Genomic DNA, 26,777 nt, shown 5'->3' on the forward strand with positions numbered 1-26,777 from the left:
GAACCCTGGCTAACAAGTTGAATCAGCAATACAAAATTTGGTTTTAATTATTTATTTACTAAATACCTAAACAATCACACAGAATTACACATACACAGGATGGGTCATACATTGATTACTAATTATGTCATAAAAGAAAACGTCCCTAGCGGACGGAACAGATATGACGGCTGGTTACACAAAGAAAGGGGGTTGTGTTTTGAATGAAAGCGCGGGAAGACTGAGGAACAAAGGAATTTAGTCTCTGATCGGACATTGTAAAGCTATGCTATCGTAAATACAGAATCTTATGCATTCTAAATAACCGCCCATTTGGAAAAGGAAAATGCAAGAAATATTTACTCTGAGCTGTGCTTCAATAGGTTGGTCTTAGATGGAAGGCCGTGTTGCCCAACAGAGATCTTCCGGTCCTCTGAAGAATGTCTGGTAGAACGGGGGCGTTGTAGTACCATCGTGTGTTTGGTAAAAGAGATACTTTGTCCGTCCTTTCCTAGCCCGCGTTTACAGCTGCTGCTGCTCACTCAACGGCTAGAGGGTATCACTTCTTTAGTGAATAAGAGTTCAAAGTTCCTACCAAGTTGCCATACTTTAAAGCTCACGCTGAAGTTGGCTTAGTTCTGTAGTTTGATATTAGCCCTTTTAACGTATGGACCGTCGTCCTCACGTCCTCGGGAACACAAATGTTACATTTTTTGTAAAGGGCTTATGTAGTAGGGAGAGAAGGGCGTGTTTCATAGTTCACAACCAATGTCTGTTCACACTGAGTTGAGCCTAGTTCACTTATGAAAACCAATTCTCTCATTTAGAGGCTAAAATTACATTTAATCTGTTCACAAATAGTTTAATATTTAAATTGCACAACAATTCCATGTGAATCTGATAACTATAATGTGTAGACTTTCCAAGATACAGTTTATGTCATCCTATCATCAGTAATAATGTTTCAGATGACAACTGATCTGATATCATATTCTTTAAGTACCAACGCATATTTTCAACTGGTTGGATTACCGAAATATGGTTCTGTTCACCCCCCTTTTGATGTTAACTTCTCTGGGATATGTGGGACGGTAGCGTCTCACTTGGCCAAAAGCCAGAAAAAATGTAGCGCGCCAAATTCAAATATATTAATATAAAAATCTATCTTTCATGAAATCACACATGAAAGACACCAAATTAAAGCTACACATGTTGTGAATCCAGCCAACATGTCTGATTTCAAAAAGGATTTACGGCAAAAGCACACTAAACGATTATGTTAGCTCAGTACATAGCCACAGAAAAACACAGCCATTTTCCCAGCAAAAGATAATAGTCACAAAAAGCAGAAATAGAGATAAAATGAATCACTAACCTTTGATGATCTTCATCAGATGACACTCATAGGACATCATGTTACACAATACATTTATGTTTTGTTCGATAATGTGCATATTTATATCCACAAATCTCGGTTTACATTGGCGCCATGTTCAGAAAGGCCTCCAAAATATCCGGAGAAATTGCAGAGAGCCACGTCAAATAACAGAAATACTCATCATAAACTTTGATGAAAGATACATGTTTTACATAGAATTAAAGATACACTTGTTCTTAATGCAACCGATGTGTCAGATTTCAAAAAAACTTTACATAAAAAGCACACCATGCAATAATCTGAGACGGCGCTAAAAAATAACAACATTTCTCCGCCATGTTGGAGTCAACAGAAATACGAGATTACATCCTAAATATTCCCTTACCTTTGATCATCTTCATCAGAATGCACTCCCAGGAATCCTAGTTCCACAATAAATTGTTGTTTTGTTCGATAATGTCTATTACTTATGTCTAAGTAGCTACTTTTGCTAGCATGTTTAGTGCACATGTCCAAACGCTTGCGCAGATGCAGGCGAACTCGGACGAAAACTTCAAAAAGTTATATAACAGTTCGAATAAACTGGTCAAACTAAGTAGAGAATCAATCTTCAGGATGTTGTTATCATAACTATCCAATAACGTTCCAACCGGAGAATTCCTTTGTGTCTCTAGAAGTTATGGAAAGCAAGACGATATCGTTTGGAACGCGCGTGACCAGGCACTGGCATTCTGCCAGACCAATGACTGAAACACCTCCCATCCGGCCCCACATCACACTAGAGGCTTCATTCCACGTTCTACAGACTGTTGACATCTAGTGGAAGGCGTAGGAAGTGCAAACAGATCCATATCTTACAGGGAATTGAATAGGCGATGAGTTGAACATTGACCAGTCTCAGAATTCTCACTTCCTGTTTGGATTTTTTCTCAGGTTTTTGCCTGCCATATGAGTCCTGTTATACTCACAGACATCATTCAAACAGTTTTAGAAACTTCAGAGTGTTTTATATCCAATAGTAATAATAATATGCATATATTAGCATCTGGGACAGAGTAGGAGGCAGTTCACTATGGGCAGGCAATTCATCCAAAAGTGAAAATGCTGCCCCCTATCATAAAGAAGTTAACAGACTCTATGTTAACAAAGGGCTTTCCAAGAGTCACATCTGTAGAGTAGAGAGAGGAAAGGGGGAAAACCTCACCAACAGGCCAACGTCATGACAGTTTCATGATTTCAAGATGTGTATAACATACTACACACAATGGATTTGAGACCTATTCCAATGTCCTTCACTTAAGCCCTAGGAACTCCCACCTGGTGGCTGTCTGCTTTTGTACTGCCCATATCCTTCATGCCACAGGTTTGTTTCAAAGCTTCTACATTTGTGTTTAAGTAATGTGGGTGTTGGATGTTGTTAATTACAATATTGTTCTATCTCAGGTCTGAGGTGAGTCCCACTACACCTGTTTCAACACCAGTTCACTAGACTGGAGTCTACAAGAGCTGGGGCTTTGCTGTGAATGTGATAAACTGTGAGTCATGATAAAGGGGACACTGTTAAATTGACAGTTTTTTTTTTTTTACTAATCTCTTTACAAATATGTTCTCATGGAACTTGCAGCATTCTGGACCAATGCATCTGAAACCAGTATCTATCAAAGAGGGCAGCTCATCCACCTCTAGGTATGTGTCCACCAGGCCTGCCCATAGGACAATACGTTCTCTGTCCACATTAGACTCCATTCTGAATGAATCTGTCCTTCCTAGATCTATGTACACTGCAGTGTGATCATCTCTAACCATGGTGTCTCCAGATGCTAAGTCTTGCAACAAGATCAACTCAAGGTATCTGGGCATGGGCTAGGGAAACATGATTTATTCTATAACATTTAGCTTTAATGGGTGACCAATCTGTTACAGATGAGAGAAGCTTAGTGGGGATGTTGTGTGCAGCTGCTGTGGCTCCAGGTGTAAAGGCTCTTAAGAACTTACTCATTGGTCAGTATCTATGATTTTACTTGTCTTAATGTGATTATACTATCATGGCTGTATAGTAATCTTCTAGGACTTGACAGTCCATTCATGTTTCAGGCTTATTTTAATGTATTGTCTTCTCTTAGACAGCCTCTATTGAATTCTGCCATTGATGGGGTCTGGAGCCAGCAGACTGAAAAGTTGGTGACCAAAGCAACAGACTCCCAGTTTGTGGTCCACACTAAGCTCCAGTTGTCCCAAGCCGCTGAAGGCTTTCAGACACAGATTTATGAGGATAGGAGGCCTAGAGTGAAGGAACCAGGGATCAGGAGTTTTGGCATGGAGGAGAGGTTCCCAGTGAAGAGGCTGAGGGCTGGGCAGAGGAACCTGGTGTTGTCTCTCCTGGATCTGATGAGGTAATTTGTAGTTTTGACAGGTTCCATTTTATTTATTCATGCCACTTGTATCCTTTAGTTAGTGTAAGACTTTTTTCCACTGAATGGTTTTTCATTCATAACTGTTTTTCTTTGTAATTTTTCTTTAGGGAGCTGGACAAGGCAGAGTAGCCTAGTCCAATGAACAAGGTGGAGTAGTCAATGAACATGTTTATACATTTGTATAATTGAATGAACTCACTGCAACTAATTTAGCAGTTTCTGTTATTGGAACTCCACTTTTTCAATTTAAATGTGTAACTTTGGCCAAAATATTCTCTCTTGTCCTTAAAACTCAGGCGTTTTTGACCCGTTCACACTATAGCGGGCCCCTGCTATAATGACCACGTAGTCACACCCAGATGTCGCTGTAGGGATCTGTGGTGGGTAATTGTGACCGTACACCCGCCGCTCTCCCTTTTACACCTCATGCACAGGTTTTTTTCTATTCCAAGTTTGACCCTGTCTATTTCCTCTGCGCACTGCACTGTCTATAAATTGACCATGCTTTTCCCACGCAGTCTCTTTCCCCGGCCACAAAACAACCGTGAGTGTCTAACTCACCGTTCTTTAACAACTTTAAAAAACAAAAAAAATATAAAAAATACAAAATATAAAATCTTAAAAATAAATAGGCCTTCCGTAATATACAAAATAAAAATACGTCGCTAAATTGTGTTAACAGGAGGCCTCGGGCTTAACCCGACGTTTAAGACAATTATATTTATCAGGAGAATACGCCGAGATTCCATTCTGTTTTTAGCTGTCACTTTTCCTTGTCTGCGAGTCTTGAAACTTAGATCTGAACACAAGTCGCATTCTGAGTGTTTTTACTCACAGATTCGGCCCCGGGGAACAATTCTTATCAACAATTCCCGTGATTTATAGCGCGAAGGAAGAATTCATACATTTTGTGCACTCCAAGAAATGAACACAGAGACTACAGGGAGTTATCCAATGGCTTCTCTCTATGTTGGCGATCTGCACCCTGATATCACGGAGGCTATGCTGTATGAGAAATTCAGCCCAGCAGGACCGGTGTTGTCTATTCGAGTATGTCGTGATATGATCACCCGACGCTCTCTGGGTTATGCCTATGTGAATTTCTCGCAACCCACCGACGGTAAGCAATAAAGCATGCCTCCAAAATAACGGCGTAAAGAGTTGCTTGGATGTTGGATTTATTTGAGCATGTCAACAGTTCGTCTTAAAGAGAATACAATGTAAAGCACATCTTGATTTTATTGTGTAAATCAGTTGTGATGTGATTTCCTGTTAAAGGTATCTACAGCATTCACACCTGTCTAGAACTCAGTGGTTACCTCCAGACGACATAATAGAAACATACCGATACACAGGCAATCTAAGAGGTGTAGGCTAAGCCCCAACTCTGTAAGTAACGGAATGAATGAAAAACTATAGTGGGAGAGAATGTTTTCCATACAACTTGCACTGAACCATGCGTGGCACAGTGAATCAGACAACTAATACATGCAGCTTTTTGCCCTTCATGGACTAACTCTGGTGAGTGGAGAAGTGCAACATTTGGAATATCTCTTGACCCATATAGCGATGGTGGCCCACTTCAATGTGTCATTGTTTGAGGATTGACCAGGATATGCTCCAGGACTCCTGCTTTGCCATGTACAAGACTCCTGCTTTGGATATGTTGTAGCCAGCCTACTGTCTGTGTTGTGCCTCTACCTTTGAACGGGTGGCTGCAGCTTTGCGCCTGAGTACTGCTCCACAGTGCCTAACCCAAAGTGACCCATTTCTGCTCCTATTTAAAGGGCCATAAGGGAACCGTTCTGTAGTGAAATTAATTCCCAATATCGTCCCTGCTGCCTTACAGAGAGAGGAAGAAACGGCCCAGCTGAACAGTAAGGCCACGTTCCCAATGATTAGAGGTTGCACTAATTGCGTACCACTTTATTGACTGCAGTCAGGCACCAGAGTGCTAAAACATGTGGTTTGCTGATACCTAAAATACCTATCTAGGTGTTGTAAGATCTGGCATGCGTCAGAAATGTCTAAGCAGGAGAACACGACCTAACTTGCATTCCCCTGCTTTCAGGGGATCATGTGATGTCATCTGATCTGAGGAGAATAAGTCTGAATAGATTGCTTCTGCGAATACAATTCTGCTGAAACTTTTCTTGTGGATTCAACACCTTTTTCTGGTTGGATTTCTTGAGTAATGTTGAAGTGTGTCATTCTCAACACCTCCATGTTCTCTCTACATGTTGACCTGTGATGTTTTGCTCAGGTCGTAGTGGCTTACAATGTACGTGCTTGCAGGGTACACAGGAAGAATTTCCAACATTTGTATCCAAGCCCTGCTCCTATTGTAAGAAATCTGAACGTTTAACATATACTTGCACTCTTTGATTTCCCACTCGATTCAACAATCACTCTTCTTTTAATTGTCCATAGTAGAGCTATTATGTGCAGTAGAATCATGTATTTGTTAGGGGGTGTGACCTTCCACGATTGAGCTGTAGCATATGGGGTGTGTTCTACGACAGTGTGTCTGCCAACTGGTTAAACAGTGTGGACCTATGGGGCTGTTTTCATTTCACACCTGCCACCAGATATCTGACTCAGTGTAGCTAGAGAACTCTGTGGTCACAATGTAACCTGAAGGTTGTACTTTTATGACAATACACAATCAATATAACATGTCAGGAAGTAAAAGTGTAGTACAACTACCACAGATGTAGGCCCACATATTTGAGGAAAGTAGTATTCCTTCATGTGACTAAATTAGCTGTGGCTGACCGTCTCCACTTGGGTTTCAGCATGTCACAGCTGCATTTGTAAATAGTTGCAAGACCTGGGGTTGCTCATCTGAACATTCTTGTTGAATGTGTCTCCCTCATCAATGGAAGAGAATGAATAAACTCACTCCACACCAGCACATACCTCTCAGGACCCCTCTAAATATAGTCGCTCTCTCAGGCAGTCCAAATGTTGCCTGCCTATAATATCTAAAGTGTTTTAAAGTCTTCATACAAGGGTAATGTTTGACAATTAATTAGGGTGGCTACCAGCCTCGCCTAGAATAAACTATCCAGTTTTCAGCTGTATGACAAAATACATTTACAGTATAATATCTTCACACTGACCTGTGAAGTTCACTTGTTTTGTGTGTCACATTCACTTGACCTCTTATTTGATTTCATCATGTTTATCTCTGCTATTCATCCATTGAGCAATCTCAGTTCCACATGGTGCTCATGTTCTTTCATCAAGCATGGCCATGGGAACCTTCCAGAACTAGACAGACAGGGTGACCGTCACACACCTTCTGAGTTGGTTTGTGTGAAGTACAATTGCACAGCAAACTGCTGATGCCAGCAGACGCAAGGGAGCTTCGTTTTGTTTAACAGACATTTTTAGCTCTAAAGCCCGGGTGTGTGTTGCTGTGGAGTGACAGGAACAAAGGGGAGCTCTCTGGTTGGCATGTGTACCCAGATGGACATGAGAGAGAGGGGGCAGGAAAATGAGAACTGGCACAACAGAAATCATGATAGGCAGATCTGGAAACGTAAATCAAAGTTACACACACTGGCATAGGTAGTATGGACCATGAAAAATAATACAATAGCTGGTGTTTATTGGAGAACCTATAAGAGAATGTAAAGTTTAAGAGCCATTTGCCTCACTGAATTATATCTGTACATGCACTATATGTCTGCCATTGTATCTATTCATTATGAGAGGGTGAATCAACTATTATGACTTGTGTCTTGTGGCACTTCTGGTCCCATTTGTCTGTGTGTTAGCGCCATGTGCTCCTGCCTACCCAACTGCCCCCCCCCCCAACAGCTGCTCAGTTTGGTGGCAGGCGGAGGTCAGACTCCATAGCCACATGGTGTAGTAGTTCGGACAATCCAATAGTAGCATGGTTTCTTAATTGAAAGTGTGCAATAAACTAGGGCCGGTAGTTTTTCCTGACCACATGACTTGACCAGGAGTAACTCCTGGTCCTATCCATCACGACACAATGTGGTAGTGTGAATGATTTGGGAGATGTACGTATGGTGTAGCATGGTGCGGTGTGCATGATTTGAAGTGAGCACTATATAGCATAAACAACATGGTGTTTGGTGGTGTACACAGTGGCTGATATGTTTTTGGCTCCATGATGTAAGTTAACACTCTGACCTCTCCCCTCTAGCCGAGAGAGCCCTGGACACCATGAACTTTGATGTGGTGAAAGGGAAGCCAATCAGAATCATGTGGTCACAGAGAGACCCCTCACTCAGGAAGTCTGGGGTGGGCAACGTGTTCATCAAGAACCTGGACAAGACCATCGACAACAAGGCACTCTATGACACCTTCTCTGCCTTTGGGAACATCCTGTCTTGCAAAGTAAGATTGCAGTGTTTCTGACCATAGACATCTGTATGACCATAGACTTGTGTACTTTTTAAAAAACAGCATCAACTTGTCTCTCAAACAGGTTGTGTGTGATGAGAATGGATCCAAAGGATATGCGTTTGTGCACTTTGAGACGCAGGACGCAGCTGACCGCGCCATTGAAAAGATGAACGGCATGCTTCTGAACGACCGCAAGGTGTGAGTGTCTGATCAACTAAGAGAGGGTGGGGAGGTGTAGGGAAGGGGCTGAACTGGAGTTATATCATTGTGTAGAAAGTTGACAGTTTAGATCAGTCAAGGGCAGCTAGGATATTGATGAGGATTGTACATGGTTGGAGTCTGAAGTAGTTCATCTGTTGGCCCATACTGTGACACGGCAAAAGGTGAGGTTAGCAGAGGAACAGCAACCTGTAGATCAGGGATGGGCAACTGGCGGCCCACAGGCCCGCATATCTATCTTATTTTGTGGCCCCCGCCCCCATCAAAGTTGCCCATCCCTGCTGTAGATGCATATAACGAGCCTCTTTCTCACACTCAGTCCCCATACACCCTGTCTTTCTTTGTGGTTTGTGTGAATTACACAACTAACAGTGAATGTTTTTTGCAGTGCTTACAGGGAAATGTGCCTTTAAACCTATACAACAACACATTTCGACTCTCTGTGGTCACCTCACTCCATGTGTCAGCTGAGCATCCTTCTGTCTGTATGTTTGTCCACCCGTCCACCTGCCTGTCGTGTGTGTGTGTGTGTAACCACGCTTGTGTGTTTTAGTGATGGAGCGAATGCAGGAATGCAATACTGGAGCCAGATTGGGAGAGGTCTGCATAACAAGGTACAGTCTGAGTAGAGGAATATGATCTATCAACCTAGTTTGGTCCTCAGCTTTCCTTTTTATGGACCTCTGTCCCTCCATGCCTCAAGTCTTGGACCAGGAAACATCATTGTGTCTGGTGTGTTCTGGGTGTATAGCATGAATGCTCAGTTTGCCTGATTGTGGTGCCATAAACCGTGCAAGAAGAAGTTTGTTCAATGTTGTTCCTGAGAGGTCCTTGACTGACTCACTGTGCTGCTGTCCTATACAAAGTGCTTCCTTCCATTTAATAGTCTGGGACTCCTCAATGTCAGTGCTGTGAAAACATGAATCTCAGATGAAAAAGATAAGAGACGGATCACAGTCCCTTTCTCCCTCCTGCTCAGGACCGTTTTACAAGAGTTGTCATTGCTCTCTCGTGGTGTTTAGGTTCGTTGGACGTTTCAAGTCTCGGAAGGAGAGGGAGGCAGAACTCGGGGCCAAGGCAAAGGAGTTCACCAACGTCTACATCAAGAACTTTGGAGACGACATGAACGATGACAAGCTAAAGGAAATGTTTGACCAATACGGTAAGCTGTGACTGAAACATACCGCATGAGTTTGCTTATTAGTGGAGCCGTTTTTGTTTATCACATATTTGTCTTGAAATCTTTTCAAGGAAACTAGACATGCACTTGCATTTCTCAAAATGCATATAGCTGAGTCCCATTTGTTCTTGTTTCCTCCCTGCAGGTAGAATTCTCAGTGTGAAGGTTATGACCGACCCTAGTGGCAAATCTCGAGGCTTTGGCTTTGTGAGTTACGAGAAACACGAGGATGCTAACAAGGTACTATTATACCCTCATAACAACAGTCATGTCAAAACAAGTCAGCAGGCTTTCGTGGTTGGTGTAAAAAGACTAAGTGAGACAATCGTACGAATAATCACATTGTGTTAATTTATGGGTTTACGGCATATAGACTGGCTGTAACACATAGATCTCTACTCAGGCATGTGAGGAGATGAACGGCCAAGAGTTCAATGGGAAGACTGTGTTTGTGGGACGCGCTCAGAAGAAGATTGAACGGCAGGGGGAGCTGAAGAGGAAGTTTGAGATGCTGAAACAGGAGAGGATCAGCCGTTACCAGGTCAACTAGCATGTCACTCTCCTCTGGCACCACTATGTCTAATTGAACACTGATTACAACCAAATGCCATTAATCAACCTGACATCTTGTTTCATAGTACCATTCCATTAAGGGAACAAGCCAGGCTGAGTATGTATGTATGTTTGTGGTCATGACAGTGTTTTTCTGGTTTCAGGGCGTTAACCTTTACATTAAGAACTTGGATGACACCATAGACGATGAGAAACTGCGCAAGGAATTCACCCCATTCGGGTCCATCACCAGTGCCAAAGTGAGAGAGTGCAGCAGAAGCCAAAACAGTGCACCACAATTACTCTTTTCAGTTGTGTATTTGGAGTGTGTTATCCCGATATAACACGGCTTCTCTTGCTGCAGGTGATGCTGGAGGAGGGGCGGTCCAAGGGCTTTGGGTTTGTCTGCTTCTCCTCTCCTGAGGAGGCCACCAAGGCTGTGACTGAGATGAACGGGCGCATTGTGGGCTCCAAGCCCCTCTACGTGGCCTTGGCTCAGCGCAAAGAAGAGCGCAAGGCCCACCTCACTAACCAGTACATGCAGCGCATCACTGGCATGAGGGCCATGCCTGCCAACGCCATCATCAACCAGTTCCAGCCCGCCAGCGGATACTTCATGCCTGCAGTGCCTCAGGTTAGTGAGGGAGGGAGAGAGGGTTATGTGGGCTTTACTGGAAATGCCCTTCACAAAAGCCATGTCAAGGTTCTGACAGTTGATATGATAAATACTGCTGTGCAAATGCCAGTAAGATGATTGGCACTGTAACAAGTGAGTCAGTTTACATAGAGCACGATGTAGAACTTTAATGTTGTGCGACATTATTGCATACATGGTTACACTTCTGTCATTAACTCTGTGTGTGTCCGTCCGTCCCAGGGCCAAAACAGGACCACCTACTATGCACCCAATCAGCTGACCCAGATGAGGCCCAACCCCCGCTGGCAGCAGCAGGGTGGCAGAGGCCAAGGTGAGGGTTAGAGATGACATCATACATAATAACTACATTTATCATGGGCTATATATCTAGGCTAAATATGCAGGGTATGTTTATTAAAGTACTATATGTCCTAGTGACATATTATGATGACTTGAACTGTTGTCCAATAGTAACCCTGCCCCCCCCCCCTCCTCTCTAGGTGGGTTCCAGGGGATGCCCAACTCCCTGCGCCAGCCTGGTCCACGTGCCAACCTGAGACACCTGGCTCCCAACGCCAGCGCCCAGGGCCCACGAGGCATGGGGCCTGCTGGAGCTCAGAGAGTTGGTAAGACTGGATTCCCTCAGTATATCTGATAGCCACTGATTATAATTTACATGGTGGAAATATTACCTCATCAAACTTGATATACTGGCTCATCATATGTCCTTATGTGTCATCCCTACCATTAGGAGGTGCTGGCCAGGCCATGGGTCCTCGTCCCTCCATGGGAGTCCCTGCCCCTCGTGCCATGCCACCCTACAAGTACGCCACCAGCATACGCAACACTAACCCCCAAGTGGTGCAGCCCATCGCCTTACAGCAGGTAAATCTCACCAACCTCCATCTTTTGCATAGTTAAAGCTGCCTCCTTCATCCCTCATCTCTTCTCGTCCCTCAAATCTCTATTTTCCCTTCCACTATTTTTCTGTTCCATCAATCCCTTGTTTTAACCCCTTTGTTGCCCGTCTTCCTCCTCTCAGGCTCAGCCAGCTGTACATGTGCAGGGTCAGGAGCCTCTCACATCCTCCATGCTGGCTTCTGCACCCCCTCAGGAGCAGAAGCAGATGCTGGGTGAGTTCTGGAACAGATTGGTGGTGTTTCATATTGGTCCTTGGAAGTTCAATGCCAAATTCTAGAATCTAGAGTCTAGACCCTTTGGAGGGATTTTGAACATCATTGCAATAAGGTGCAATTATACAGTAACATTTGAAACTGTGAGAACCAATCTTAACCCTCCCTGTCTCTTGTCTCTCTCTCAGGGGAGCGCCTGTTCCCCCTGATCCAGGGCATGCACCCCAGCTTGGCAGGGAAAATCACTGGGATGCTGCTTGAGATTGACAACTCTGAGCTGCTGCACATGCTGGAGTCCCACGAATCCCTGCGCTCCAAGGTACCAGGAACAGGATAATATCAGGATAAGATCATAAAAATTGATCTAGGGTCATATAGTGTTGGCTAAGGCTCTAATTGTTTCTCCTATTTCTCTGTGTGTTTGTGCAGGTGGAGGAGGCTGTTGCCGTTCTGCAGGCCCACCAGGCAAAGAAGGATGCCACGCAGAAAGTGGGAGTCATCCCTACAACCACTGTTGCCTCTACTTCCTGATGTGTAAGAGCGCTTACTAAATGTTTGTTAGATTAGTATTGTTAATAGATGAGAAAATGTGAGCTATGATATCGCCGAAGCATGAGCTTTTTCCCTAGCACTGATAATGGTGTATAGATTTGCGAACTTAATCTAATGCTTTTGATTAGTTCAATTGTAGTGGGTTCATATTTCTTATCCAATGCTTTTTGTGTCGTCGCCCCCCCCCCCCCCAGGACACAATCAACTGAGAAAAAGATGGGAAGAGATCACTACATTGGCTTCAAATGCCCGGGTCATCTCTACAAAATCCTATGCAAAAATAAATAAAAACAAGGTTGAAAAAAATAGAAAAAATCTTTTAAAAACATACTTAAATATTTTTTTAAAGATTACATTACTTAATTTGTCTAGTTCTGTAATACATTTTAACTTTTCCAAAAGCAAAACTTCCAACTAAATAAGGCCCTTTATTTTGTGGCCAGGACAGACCCCTTTTCTCTGAAAATTTGCTTTGCTCTTATTCTTTGTTTGAAAGTTTTATGATTTGATTTGGACAATTGGATTCCTCCGTCCCATCATGTTATCATGGGTGGTGTGGTATATGGTATTCTCAATAAAGGGATGAATATATCAAATTTACAATGTTTGTTTTTCTTTTCCACAATAGTTTGCATACTGCCATAGCCCCATAGTAGGCGTGTTCACACTGCACATTACCCCAGGGCTAAATCTTAGGTTAACAAATGCTTGTTTGAACCGGATAAACTAGTCCAGGGCGTCTTAACCCGGAGCTAAGAATAATGCAGTGTGAAAAGGCCTAGTGTGTACACATTTCCATTGCTCAAGTGAGGACCATAAAAAAAGAAATAGGTTTGGGGAATTGAGAAGTAAGACCACTATTATACCAACTAGCCAGCAACAGTGATTTAAAAAATAAATCAAAGTACTATACTGTTTTTGAGTTGAGGTATACGATTTCAGCTTTTGGAGAGTCCCACTGGTTAAGATTGAGCGATCATTTTTAAATGGAAAAGACAGGTGGCGCCGGAGCTCAAAAGTGAATCACCAGAGAGGTGGGCTTTGGTTGTAACGCACCAATCACGAGTCTTGTTGGGTTCAAGGGTTAAAGTTTACAAGATGGCGGCGACCAAACGAGTGCTGTATGTTGGTGAGTTGGCTACTCTTTGCAACAGTTTTTGTACGTAGTTACTGTGTAGTTGAAATAAACATATTTTAGTAATCTCCTGGCAATTAAGCTACACATTATTTACGTGTAAAGTGGACCAGTCTGTGAATAAGCTGGCTAGATAAAGTTCGCTAGTTGCAGGCAGCAAGTGTGTCTAACGTTAGCAATTTAAAGTCTATCAAGCTATTGGTTGTTGTAATGCCCCATTCGTGTTATTATATGAACACCTTTCGTTATAAAAGCTTGAAAGACCGTTTATCTGATTTGAATCAACTCATAGTAAACTAACTTGATTGTGTGTGCCTGTTGTGTTGACAGGTGGTCTCACAGAGGAGGTGGACGAAAAAGTGCTGCACGCGGCATTCATTCCGTTCGGGGATGTCACAGACATTCAGATTCCAATAGACTATGAAACAGGTCAGAATAAATAGCTTTACCATTCAAATTTGGCATAAACGATCAGCTGAATCAGTAAAAAGAAAGTAATCTATCCGTCCTGTCTACTTAGCCGGAACAAACTGCTACTGTCCGTAGATGAAACCCTGAAGTTTAGAGCAGACGTTAATGTCTCATGTTATTGTTTACTTTGCAGAGAAGCACAGAGGATTCGCGTTCATTGAATTTGAATTGGCAGAGGTAAGTTTAATCAAAACCTCAATGCAAGTATACAAAATTATGTTGGAGATGCTAGCTAGTTATCAATGTGAGGTCATTCCACCGGTTCAGGTTCAGCATGGATCGCGGTATGCTTTAAAAACGATTTTACATACATTTAGGGTCATTTCACGTAAATATCATATCGTACAGTATTGTGATTTTTAGACATGGTTAACAACGTCCACATTCATGTTTTCAGATTTATTATGTATTTTGATGACCACATTATTGACAAGTTTAGTGAAAATTGATTTGATCACTGCTGTGTTTTGTAGAATTCTAGCATTGTGCTCGTTGTTTTTCACGTCACCTAACATCCTAATCTATGGGGTTATGGTGGATGGTCATTAGTCATCATGGTGATTGTGTTGTACTGATTTGCTGTTCTTGTCTTTCATCTTCCACAGGATGCTGCAGCTGCTATTGATAACATGGTGAGTGTTTGCTTCCCACTAAAGTCAAATTGGTTTAACTAACAGTGATTTGCATTATCCCTTGTTTTGGTAGTCTGTACTCTGAGACAGTTTAAAAGCTGTGGTATTGGACAATTCTCATTGATGCATGTTTTCCCTCTGTTTTATTGACAGAATGAGTCGGAGTTGTTTGGAAGAACCATCCGGGTCAACATTGCCAAACCTATGAGGATCAAAGAGGGCTCTTCTCGTCCAGGTGAATGATATGCGGTAGTCTCTCTATAAAGACTTTAAACTGTCCCATGGCTTTTAGATGTGGTAAAACTGCTAACTGTATACCATTTCCTCAGTTTGGTCGGATGATGATTGGCTGAAGAAGTTCTCGGGAACGACTGTCGAAGACGCTGAGGTTACGGAGTCCACTGGAGAATCAGCCAAATCAACAACAGCAGATGTAAGTTGACTGTGTGTTCCAGCCTGTCTCTCTGTGAGTGTAGTACGTTGCATAGTATCATATTATGATCTAAAAGCCTGACACAATAATATATTATCATTGATTGCAGGGCGAGCCCCCAGCCAAGAAGGGCAGAACGAACCCCCAGGTTTACATGGACATTAAGATTGGCAACAAGCCAGCAGGGAGACTGCGCTTCCTGCTCCGAGCAGACATTGTTCCTATGACAGCAGGTATCCATGCTCCTCCTTGTTATAAAGTACCAGGAACATTTCTGAAAATAGAACACTTAATCATTAGACTTCAGGGATTATTTAGGGATATTCAAATAAAATTGTATTTGTCACTCTGTATGCAATAATAGTTTAACATGATTTTTGAATTACCACCATCTCTGTACCCCACACATACAATTATCTGTAGAGCAGTGAATTTAAAACACAGATTAACTACAAAGACCAGGGAGATTTTCCAATGCCTCGCAAAGAAGGGCACCTATTGGTAGATGGGTAAAAATAAAAAGCAGACATTGAATATCCCTTTGAGCATGGTAAAGGTATTAATTACACTTTGATGGTGTATCAATACACCCACTCACTACAAAGATACAGGCGTCCTTCCTAACTCAGTTGCTGGAGAGGAGGGAAACAACTCAGGGATTTCACCATGAGGCCAATGGTAACTTTAAAACAGTTACAGTTTAATGGCTGTGATAGAACTGAGGATGGATCAACGTTGTAGTTACTCCACAATATTAACTTAATTGACAGGGAAAAGGAAGCCTGTACAGAATACAAATATTTCCTAACATGCATCCTGTTCGCATCAGTGCACTAAAGTAATGTGGCAAAGCAAGTCACTTTTTGTCCTGAATATAAAATGTTATGTTTGGGGCAAATCCATTACAACATAATACTGAGTACCACTCTCCATATTTGCAAGCATAGTGGTGGCTGCATCATGTTATGGGTATGCTTGTAATTGTTAAGGACTGGGGAGTTTTTCAGGATCAAAAAAAATCTACGGAATGGAACTAAATCAAATCACATTTTATTTGTCGCATGCGCCGACTACAACAGCATTACCGTGAAATGCTTACTGGTTAAGAAAATATGTACTAAATAAACTAAAGTTTAAAAAAAAAGATATACAAAAAAACACAGTAAAATAATAACAAGTCTATATACGGGGTACCGGTACCAACCACAGGCAAAATCCTAAAGGAAAACCTTGTTTAGTGTCCTTTCCACCAGACACTGAGATTAATTCACCTTTCAGCAGGACAATAACCTAAAACAAAAGGCCAAATCTACACTGGAGTTGCTTACCAAGAAGACAGGGAATGTTCATGAGTGGCTGAGTAACAGTTTTGACTTAAATCTACTTGTAAATCTATGCGAAGACCTGAAAATAGTTGTCTAGCAATGACCGACAACCAATTTGAATAGAATAATGGGAAAATGTTGCACAATCCAGGTGTGGAAAGCTCTTAGACTGCCAAAGGTGCCTTTACAAAGTATTGACTCAGGGGTGTGAATACTTATGTGAATTAGATATTTCTGTTTCAAAAATTCTGAAAACACTTTCACTTTGTCATTATGGGGTATTGTGTGAAGATGGGTGAGCAAAAAAATAAATGTGAAACATTTTGAATGCAGGCTGTAACATCATTGTGGAATAGGTCAAGGGGTATGCATACATTCTGAAGGCAGGGTGAAGTGACTGGGTATCAGGACGTATCAAAGCAGAGCTCATATGTAAAGCAGGAAACATGCAGCTAGTCTGAAGTATTGTATGCTTGTTAAATAGAAGCAGCATCCCCTAAAATCTCCAACCCTCTCGCCCTGATATCTCCTATAGAAAACTTCCGCTGCTTGTGCACACATGAGAAGGGCTTTGGCTTCAAAGGCAGCAGTTTCCACCGCGTCATCCCTCAGTTCATGTGTCAGGGAGGAGACTTCACCAACCACAACGGTACTGGGGGCAAGTCCATCTACGGGCGCAAGTTTGACGATGAGAACTTTGTCCTCAAACACACTGCTGCAGGTGAGACACGTCCAGGTCTAAATGGCAGTCTGTCTGTGAATTAATGTGTAGAGTGGTGAGGAAGTGCACGAGAGGCATTGCCATACGCAGATTTGGTTGAATATGGTTTCTGATCACAATGCTCCCCTCTCGTGTGTAATAGGTCAGCTCTCAATGGCTAACTCTGGAGCAAACAGCAACGGCTCTCAGTTCTTCATCACCTGTGATAAAACGGATTGGCTGGATAACAAACATGTGGTGTTTGGAGAGTTGATGGAGGGCATGGAGGTGGTCAAAGCCATGGAGGTAAGCGGAGGGGAGGGACATGCATGGAGGTGGTGAAGGGGAAGAATGGTCCTAAAGGTGGTTAGACTGTGAAGAAGTTGTGTACTAAGACTCATGTCATGTTTTCTCTGTCCCCACAGGCACAAGGAACAAAAGAAGGCAAGCCCAAGCAAAAAGTGATCATTTCAGACTGTGGAGAGTATGTTTGAGTTGAAGTACAGAAGAGTGACTGTTGTATGTTTGTGTAGCTCTGTGTGTGACTGAATGTTTGAGAAAAATGAGCAGTTGCAGACTGCGGAATTGTTAAAAGGGCAAATGTGGTATCATGTACTGCAGATGCCCATGACTCATCTGCTGTACATGGATTGTTCCTGTTGGTTCCACCTTCTCTGTGATGTAAATATTGCAAACACTTTTTTATAATGAACATGAACAGCTTCTGTGTCAATTTCACGTTTTCCAGATGTAAAATGAAACGTTTTTGTTGTATTTCACAATACTGTACCAACATCTACTCACTATAAAATTGACCTGTTTTAGATTTGAATGTTTTTCGTTGTGTATTTTCTCCCTAATTTAAAAAAATAAAATGTCTGAAATGAAAGCCTATGATCAGCAGCTCCAGTCCAAATTATACTGAACAAAAATAAACACATGTAAATTGTTTCATTAGCTGAAATAAAAGATCCCAGAAATTTACAATTTGCACAAAGCTTATTTTTCTCTTGTGCACAAATTTGTTTACATCCCTGTTAGTGAGCATTTCTTCTTTGCCAAGATAATCCATCCACCTGACAGGTGTGAGATATCAACAAGCTGATTAAACAGCATGATCATTACACAGGTGCACCTTGTGGACAAAAGGCCACTAAATTGTGTAGTTTTGTCAAGTTGAAGGAGCATGCAATTGGCATGCTGACTGCATGAATGTCCACCAGAGCTGTTGCCAGAGAATTGAATGTTCATTTCTTTACCATAAGCCACCTCCAACGTCATTTTAGAGAATTTGGGAGTACGTCAGACCGGCCTCAACGGCAGACCATGTGTAACTATGCCAGCCCAGGACCTCCACATCTGGCTTCTTCACCTGCGGGATCGTCTGAGACCAGACAGCTGATAAATCTCTGGGTTTGCACAACTGAATAATTTCTGCACAAACTATCAAAAACCGTCTCGGGGAAGCTCATCTGCATGCTCGTAGTCCTCACCAAGGTCTTTACCTGACTGCGGTTTGGCGTCGTAACTGACTTCAGTGTGCAAATACTCACCTTTGATGGCCACTGGCACGCTGGAGAAGTGTGCTCTTCACGGATGAATCCCAGTTTCAACTGTACCTGGCAGATGGCGTGGTGTGGGCGAGCAGTTTGCTAATGTCAACGTTGCGAACAGAGTGCCCCATGGTGGCTGGGGGGTTATGGTATGGGCAGGCATAAACTACAGACAACGAACACAATTACATTTTATCGATGGCAACTTGAATGCACAGAGATACCATGATGAGATCCTGAGGCCCATTGCCGTGCCATTCATCTGCCACCATCACCTCATCCTTCAGCATGAGGCAAATGGTGGTCACACCAGATATTGACTTGTTTTCTGATCCACGCCCCTACTTTTTCTAATGTACACTATACAAAAGTATGTGGAAACCCGTTAAAATTAGTGGATTTGGCTATTTCAGCCACACCAGTTGCATCAAATCGAGCACACCGCCATGCAATCACCATAGACAAACATTGGCAGTAGAATGTCTCAGTGACTTTCAATGTGGCACTGTCATAGGATGCCACCTTTCCAACAAGTCAGTAAGTCACATTTTTGCCCTGCTAGAGCTGCCGCAGGGAAAACTGTACGTGCTGTTATTGTGAAGTGGAAAAGTCTAGGAGCAACAACGCTCAGCCGCAAAGTGGTAGGCCACATAAGCTCACAAAACGGGACCGCCGAGTGCTGAAGCGTGTAGCGCGTAAGTATGTAACACTCACTACTGAGTTCCAAACTGCCTCTGGAAATGCTTCTAGAACCAACGTCAGCACAAGAACTGTTCCTTGGGAGCTTCATGAAATGGGTTTCCATGGCCCAGCAGCCGCACACAAGCCTAAGATCACCATGTGCAATGCCAAGTGTCGGCTGGAGTGGCGTAGCGCAGTGGAAACGTTCTCTGGAGTGTTAAATTAAGTTTCACAATCTGGCAGTCTGACAGACGAATCTGGGTTTGGCGGATGCCAGGAGAACGCTACCTGCCCCCAATGCATAGTGCCAACTGTAAAGTTTGGTGGAGGGGGAATAATGGTCTGTGGCTGTTTTTCATGGTTCGGACTAGGCCCCTTAGTTCCAGTGAGGGGAAATCTTAACGCTACAGCATACAATGACATTTTAGACTCCTCAAACTCAACTCTGGACCTCAAAGACAGTGCCACTGCATTTTTTTCCTTGTTCCCCTCTAATCAGGGACTGACTTACACCAGGGACACCAGGTGTGTGCGATTACCTGTCAGGTAGAACAGAAAACCAGCAGGTTCCGGACCTTGTAGGGTAAGAGGTGAGTACCCCTGTTCTAGACGATTCTGTGCTTTTAACTTTGTGGCAACAGTTTGGGGAATCCCTTTCCTGTTTAAGCAGGACAATGCCCCCTGCACAAAGCAAAGTCCAAACAGAAATGGTTTGTTGAGCCAGGCCTAATCGCACAACCTCACTAATGTTGTTGTGGCTGAATGGAAGCAATTCACCGCAGCAATGTTTCAACATCTAGTGGAAAGCTTTCCCAGAAGAGTGGACGCTGTTATAGCAGCAAAGGGGGACAAACTCCATATTTATGCCCACGATTTTGGAATGAGATGTTTGATGTGCAGGTGTCCACATACACTACCTGACCAAAAGTATCTGTGACCAACAGATGCATATCTTTATTCCCAGTAATGTGAAATCCATAGATTAGGGCCTAAGGCATTTATTTCAATTGACTGAAATTAACTGATAACTCAGTAAAATATTTTAAATTAATGCATGTTTATATTGTAGTTCTGTACATTTAAATGGCCCGTGAAACCGCTCATCTGCATGGTTCACGAGCCCCACCCGCCACACCTGAACAAGTTCATTGTTGCACGACAACATCGCTATGTGTGACTGCTCCACCCACACTCCTGCGTTGAGAAACCGATTTTCATCGGTGGTGTCGCATTCAAAGGGTGTTTCTCCGTTCCTATACGGACTGCAACTTCCCCGACTGAGTTTATGGTCCTTTTCTCATAGACATTTTGAAGTGTAAGTACATGATTTGTTTACATTTCCACCTGTGTATCAATAATAGTAGTGTAAGGTTATTAGATTACGATAGAGAATGTTTGGGTTATTTTTCGTTGGTTGAAGAGACTGCATTTAGGAAATGTTTTCTCTATTCTTTCTCTATTATTCAGCGAACTAATAAACAGAATAAACAATTGGGGAATAAAGTACTGTAGTTGCTGTATAGCCTGTGCGTGTTAAGACCTACTCTGAACATTTATCTTGCTATTTTGCAATAGTTAACTTGCTACTAAATAGGAATCTTGTCTTGTACTGTTAGGACATGGGGGCTTTTGCCATCCTTGATACATACACATTATTATTCATCATTCCATCTAATTTTGAAAAAGACGGTAAGTGTGAAAATAGCTCCCAGTTAGGCCTATTTATTGAGAATTTTACACAGGGGAAAACCAATTATGTGTGAATAAAAAATGGGAATAATGTACCTAGTCAGTTGTCCAACTGAATGTATTCAACTTGTCTTCTGCACATTTCAGTTTCAACCCCTCTGAATCTACCTTAATCGACATCCACGTCTTCGGCGCCCGGGGGTTAAATTTATACAGGGCCAGTCAAAAGTTTGGACACACCTACTCATTCCAGGATTTTAATTTATTTTTACTATTTTCTACATTTTAGAATAATAGTGAAGACATCAACACTATGAAATAACAGATGGAATCATGCAGGAACCAAAAAATGGTTAAACAAATCAAAATATATTTGAGATTCTTCAAAGTAGCCACCATTTGCCTTGATGACAGCTTTGCACACTCTTGGCATTCTCTCAACCAGCTTCATGAGGTAGTCACCTCAAATGCATTCAATTAACAGATGTGCCTTTGTGGAAGTTAATTTGTGGAATTTCTTTCTTTCCTTAATGCGTTTGAGCCAATCAGTTGTGTTGTGATAAGGTTGGGGTGGTATACAGAAGATAGTCCTATTTGGTAAAAGACCAAGTCCATATTATGGCAAGAACAGTTCAAATAAGTAAAGAGAATTGACTTTAAGACATGAAGGCCAGTCAACGCGGAAAATGTCAAGGACTTTGAAAGTTTCTTCAAGTGCAGTCGCAAAAACCAGCAAGCGCTATGATGAAACTGGCTCTCATGAGGACTGCCACAGGAAAGAAAGACCAAGAGTTACCTCTGCTGCAGAGGAAAAGTTCATTAGAGTTACCAGCCTCAGAAATTGTAGCCCAAATCAATGCTTTACAAGTTGAAGTAACAGACACATTTCAAAATAAACTGTTTAGAGAAGACTACGTGAATCAGACCTTCATGGTCGAATTGCTGCAAAGAAACCACTATTAAAGGACACCAATAATAAGAAGAGACTTGCTTGGGCCAAGAAACACAAGCAATGGACATTAGAACAGGAGAAATCTGTCCTTTTGGTCTGATTTTTGGTTGCAACTGCTGTTTATTTGTGAGAGACAGAGTAGGTGAACGGATGATCTCCGCAAGTGTGGTTCCCACCGTGAAGCAATGGAGGAAGAGGTGTGGTGGTGCTTTGCTGGGGACACTGTCAGTGATTTATTTAGAATTCAAGGCACACTTAACCAGCATGGCTACTGCAGCGATACGCCATCCCATCTGGTTTGCGCTTAGTGGGCCTATCATTTGTTTTTCAACAGGACAATGACCCAACACATCTCCAGGCTGTGTAAGGGCTATTTGACCAAGAAGGAGAGTGATGGAGTGTTGCATCAGATGACCTGGCCTCCACAATCACCTGACCTAAACCCAATTGAGATGGTTTGATTATTACATGATTCCATATGTGTTATTTCATAGTTTGGATGTCTTCACTATTATTCTACAATGTAGAAAATAGTAAAAATAAAGAAAAACCCTTGAATGAGTAGGTGTGTCCAAACTTTTGACTGGTACTGTAAATCATTGGGGGAAAAACAAAAACACCAGTTATGTTTTGTTCACTCATACTCAAACGCCATCTCTTCCCCCTACTCCCTCTCTCTTTTTCTATAGATGGCTGGAAGTAAAGAACACTCCAGAATTTGACTTGAGATCTCAACCAACAGTTTTCAACTGAAAAGGGTTTCTCACACCATCCTCCATCTTAACTTCCGTCAGAGAGGTAGATTGTGAGTCAGCTTCCCAATGAACTGGGCATTCCTCCAGGGCCTCCTCAGTGGGGTGAACAAGTACTCCACAGCGTTCGGCCGTGTGTGGCTGTCCGTTGTCTTCCTCTTCAGGGTCATGGTGTTTGTCGTGGCGGCAGAGAAGGTGTGGGGGGACGAGCAGAAGGACTTCCAGTGCAACACGGCCCAGCCTGGCTGCCATAACGTCTGTTATGACCACTTCTTCCCTGTGTCCCACATCCGCCTATGGGCCCTGCAGCTCATCTTTGTCACCTGTCCCTCCTTCATGGTGGTGATGCACGTGGCCTACAGAGATGAACGTGAGCGCAAACACACGCTCAAATATGGCGAGGGCTGTCGGAAACTTTACAAGAACACCGGCAAGAAGCGCGGGGGGCTGTGGTGGACCTACGTCCTGACCCTGATCTTCAAGATAGCCGTGGACGGCATCTTTGTGTATTTAATTTATCATATCTATGAGGGCTATGACTTCCCCTCTCTCATCAAGTGTGAGCAGAAGCCCTGTCCCAACAAGGTGGACTGCTTCATCTCTCGCCCCACAGAGAAGCGTATCTTCACCATCTTCATGGTGGTCACCAGCCTGGCCTGTATCCTGCTATCTTTCTTCGAGATCCTGTACCTGGTGGGGAAACGATGTAAAGAGTGTTTCACCCAGATGCACCAATCACGCAACTCCACCATCCAGTCACGCCAGGTGGTCATGGCTACCTCTCTGGTGATCGGTGGCAAGAATCGAATGGAGTCCAACTCTCTAAAGTTGCCCAGCAAGGATGCCTCAGCCCCATCTTATAGTCAAGGTTGGGGAGTAACTGATTACATGTAATCAGTCACATGTAACCTGATTACAAAAAAAAAAAAAGTAATCAATTACGTTACCAACAAAAATATTGTAATCAGATTACAGATACTTTTGATTACTTTTACATTTAGAAAATATTTTTGGCCAAAAAAAATACATGAACACCTTTCTGTTTTCTCAATGACATTCAATTCAGCATTGAAAAAAGGTTTCAAGTTTGTTCCACCTGAGCGAGTCTGACCACAAGTGAAAGACCACTATGATGACACACCAAAAAGAGAGAATGTAAAGAAGTCGAATAACGAGTCTGGAGGCAATGAGAAATATCTTCCATTTCTCTTCTGGATAGGCAAGACTTGGCCAGAGTTCTTTATTGTTCCTCTGTAGGCATTGTTTACTTACCTTTGTGTTGATGACCGGTGTTCCCCCCCCCCCCCCCCCCCCCCCCACTCCCGAATACACTGACTCGTACCGGTACACCCTGTATATAGCCTCTTTATCGTGTTACTTTTTTTAAACTTGTTTATTTAGTAAATATTTTCTCAACTCTATTTCTTGAACTGCATTGTTGGTTAAGGGCATTTAAGTAAGAATTTCACGGTAAGGTCTACACCTGTTTTATTCGGCGCATGTGACCAATTTAATTTGATTATAAAATAATGAAATTAATTGAGTCACTTTAAATAAAACATCCATCATTAGCAGAGTTTCGCACCAGGGCTGGGCAATGTGATATATTCTCAATTATTTGTTCGCTGTCTACCACACCTCACAACTTTACCATTGCTATTTTTAGGAAAGGACTCAACCCTTGCCACACTGTGCCTACACCATTACTGTTCTTATGCCCTGGGAAGTGTTACCTGTCTCATCCTCCATTACGAATAGCAGAGACGGCTTCAGGCTTTGTTGTGAAAAGATACATCAATATTGTCAGATGATGAAAGATTTTTTTAATCCTTCTGGATATTGAGAGATTATTTTTCTGGTCATGTTTGTCAGTAGGTTATGCACAACTATGGCTTGAATACTGCCGATTCATTTCTGTGTTCATGTGTATGATAGATTATAAAATACATGCACTCTGCACAAAGCCAGTAAAGCGTGTTGATTTGAATGTGTTTCAGTAAACATAGTTGTTGATGATATGTCCCAGAATGTATATTACATGGATGCAAACAGTGTAGTCCATATATAGGTATATTTACATATTTTTATCTAAGTACAGTTGCAGTTTATCTATTTCACTTTTTTGTTTGTATATTTATACAATGCAATTTATGTATTTTTCAAATAATTTTGATAAATACAATGACTGAAGTGCACATGTAACAGACAGTATTCAAATGAAGGTTTTTTTTGTTCAAAGATTCTTAAATAAGGATCAAGACCATGAATAAAGTCCCTGAGTATGGTAGGAAAGATACTTTATTTCAGATTAATCCTAATTTCTGAATTATACAGTATCAGTCCCATTTTACTCTCTTGTGACAGCCTTGGATGGTTTGGTTCTGGGTGCTGATATTAGTCCCATATCATCACCAGTGCATTAGTCACAGCAGTTATTCATGGAGCTCATTCTATATGGGGACCAGAACATATGAACCACATTCTCATTGTATAAGAGGACCTGTCCCTTTGTCAGTGGTGTAAAGTACTTAAATAAAAATACTTTAACGTACTACTTAAGTCGTTTTTTGGGGTATCTGTACGTTAGTATTTATATTTTTGACTACTTGTACTTTTACCTCACTACATTCCTAAAGAAAATAATGTACTTTTTACTCCAATTTCCCCTGACACCCAAAACTACTCGTTACATTTTGAATGCTTAGCAGGACAGAAAAATGGTCCAATTCACACACTTATCAAAATTACATCCCTGGTCATCTCTACTGCCTCTGATCTGGCAGACTCACTAAACACACGTTTCATTTGTAAATGATGTCTGAGTTTTGGAATGTGCCCCTGGGTAACTGTAAATAAAATAAAAAGACAAGAAAATGGTGCCGTCTGGTTTGCTTAAAATAAGGAATTTGAAATGATTTATACTTTTACTTTTGGTACTTAAGTATATTTTAGCAATTACATTTACTTTTGATATTTAAGTGTATTTAAAACCAAATACTTTTAGATTTTTACTCCCAAGTAGTATTTTACTGGGTGATTCACTTTTACGTGAATCCTTTTCTATTTAGGTATCTTTACTTTTACTCAAGTATGACAATTGGATACTTTTTCCACCACTACCATTTGTATGGACAGAGGTTGGGTACCCAGTTTAACACGTCAGCCAGAACTGTAGACCCACCCAGTGGAGGAATTTGACCGTCTCTGGGACAGGTTCTGAGTTGGTGACTCCTCTGTTTACATGGAAATGAGAGAAAAGAAAAGGGATAATATGTGTAATGTAGGTGAACAGGGCTGTGAGGTGAAATCAAACAAGTTACTCTCACTTGGTATTCCAGAAAGAGGCATTTAAGTTGTTCAATGATGTGTATGTTTTTGTCTTCTGTAATAGTCAACCAGGAATCAAGTATATTGAGAGAAAGTGTATCCTTTCTCTCTATTCAGCGTCTTGAATCAGGACTTGTGGGTCTTTTACTGCGTAGACAAAGAAAATAACACACCTTTGCAGCAGCAAGACTGTACAGGATTCTCTGTTAGTTCTGCCCCAGCTCCTCATCTTCTCTGTTAGTACTTGTCTTATAGGGCGGTGTACAGACACAGAACATTGTAGTAGTTTTCCTGTTCTTTTCTCTCAGCGTGTGGAGACATGCGCTGCACAGCGGTTGAGTCATGGGCTGCATTCCATCAGGTGTGCCCGTCCAACTGCCTGGATCACTTCTCATTCAACTGGAGCCATAAAGGAACTTTCCACTCCACCCCTGTCTCCTAGACCTAGTACATAAATTACAGCAAGTGTTGCCAGGGAAGATGTTGACGTGTCTTATAAGAGGCCTATGACCATTGTAAAGATTCCTGAAGTGTGATATCTGGGAGGATCTTTTCTTACAATACCTGATGATGACTTTTAGCCTAGTGGTCAACCATTACCATCATGCCTCATTCTCAAAAGCTAGACAGAAGTCACATCCTTTGTCTATGTAGTTACATTGAGCCTAACTGTCATATAGGCTGCATTTACACAGCCCAATTC

At 42.2% G+C, this 26,777-nt stretch overlaps 3 protein-coding genes across 3 annotated transcripts; all 3 read left to right on the top strand.

Moving 5' to 3' along the window:
• The first annotated feature begins 4,302 nt into the window (after positions 1 to 4,302).
• LOC120023118 (polyadenylate-binding protein 4-like) lies at positions 4,303 to 13,016 on the top strand. Its single transcript, XM_038967090.1, has 15 exons — positions 4,303 to 4,891; positions 7,949 to 8,142; positions 8,234 to 8,349; positions 9,393 to 9,532; positions 9,696 to 9,790; positions 9,954 to 10,091; positions 10,267 to 10,362; positions 10,467 to 10,736; positions 10,980 to 11,070; positions 11,240 to 11,365; positions 11,491 to 11,624; positions 11,782 to 11,872; positions 12,061 to 12,191; positions 12,302 to 12,406; positions 12,619 to 13,016. Exons 1-14 carry the CDS (start codon positions 4,696 to 4,698, stop codon positions 12,401 to 12,403), a joined length of 1,920 nt encoding a protein of 639 aa, XP_038823018.1. The 5' UTR covers positions 4,303 to 4,695; the 3' UTR covers positions 12,404 to 12,406; positions 12,619 to 13,016.
• Positions 13,017 to 13,107: 91 nt separating this feature from the next.
• On the top strand, positions 13,108 to 17,952 carry ppie (peptidylprolyl isomerase E (cyclophilin E)). The gene is made up of 10 exons (XM_038967091.1): positions 13,108 to 13,553; positions 13,890 to 13,988; positions 14,164 to 14,207; positions 14,636 to 14,662; positions 14,816 to 14,897; positions 14,992 to 15,095; positions 15,205 to 15,328; positions 16,956 to 17,141; positions 17,284 to 17,426; positions 17,546 to 17,952. Exons 1-10 carry the CDS (start codon positions 13,523 to 13,525, stop codon positions 17,612 to 17,614), a joined length of 909 nt encoding a protein of 302 aa, XP_038823019.1. The 5' UTR covers positions 13,108 to 13,522; the 3' UTR covers positions 17,615 to 17,952.
• Positions 17,953 to 20,406: 2,454 nt separating this feature from the next.
• LOC120023504 (gap junction beta-4 protein-like) lies at positions 20,407 to 23,688 on the top strand. Its single transcript, XM_038967531.1, has 2 exons — positions 20,407 to 20,669; positions 22,685 to 23,688. Exon 2 carries the CDS (start codon positions 22,817 to 22,819, stop codon positions 23,639 to 23,641), a length of 825 nt encoding a protein of 274 aa, XP_038823459.1. The 5' UTR covers positions 20,407 to 20,669; positions 22,685 to 22,816; the 3' UTR covers positions 23,642 to 23,688.
• The last annotated feature ends 3,089 nt before the right edge of the window (positions 23,689 to 26,777 follow it).

Source organism: Salvelinus namaycush, chromosome 28, assembly GCF_016432855.1.
Source record: "Salvelinus namaycush isolate Seneca chromosome 28, SaNama_1.0, whole genome shotgun sequence".
Taxonomy (NCBI): Eukaryota; Metazoa; Chordata; class Actinopteri; order Salmoniformes; family Salmonidae; genus Salvelinus; species Salvelinus namaycush.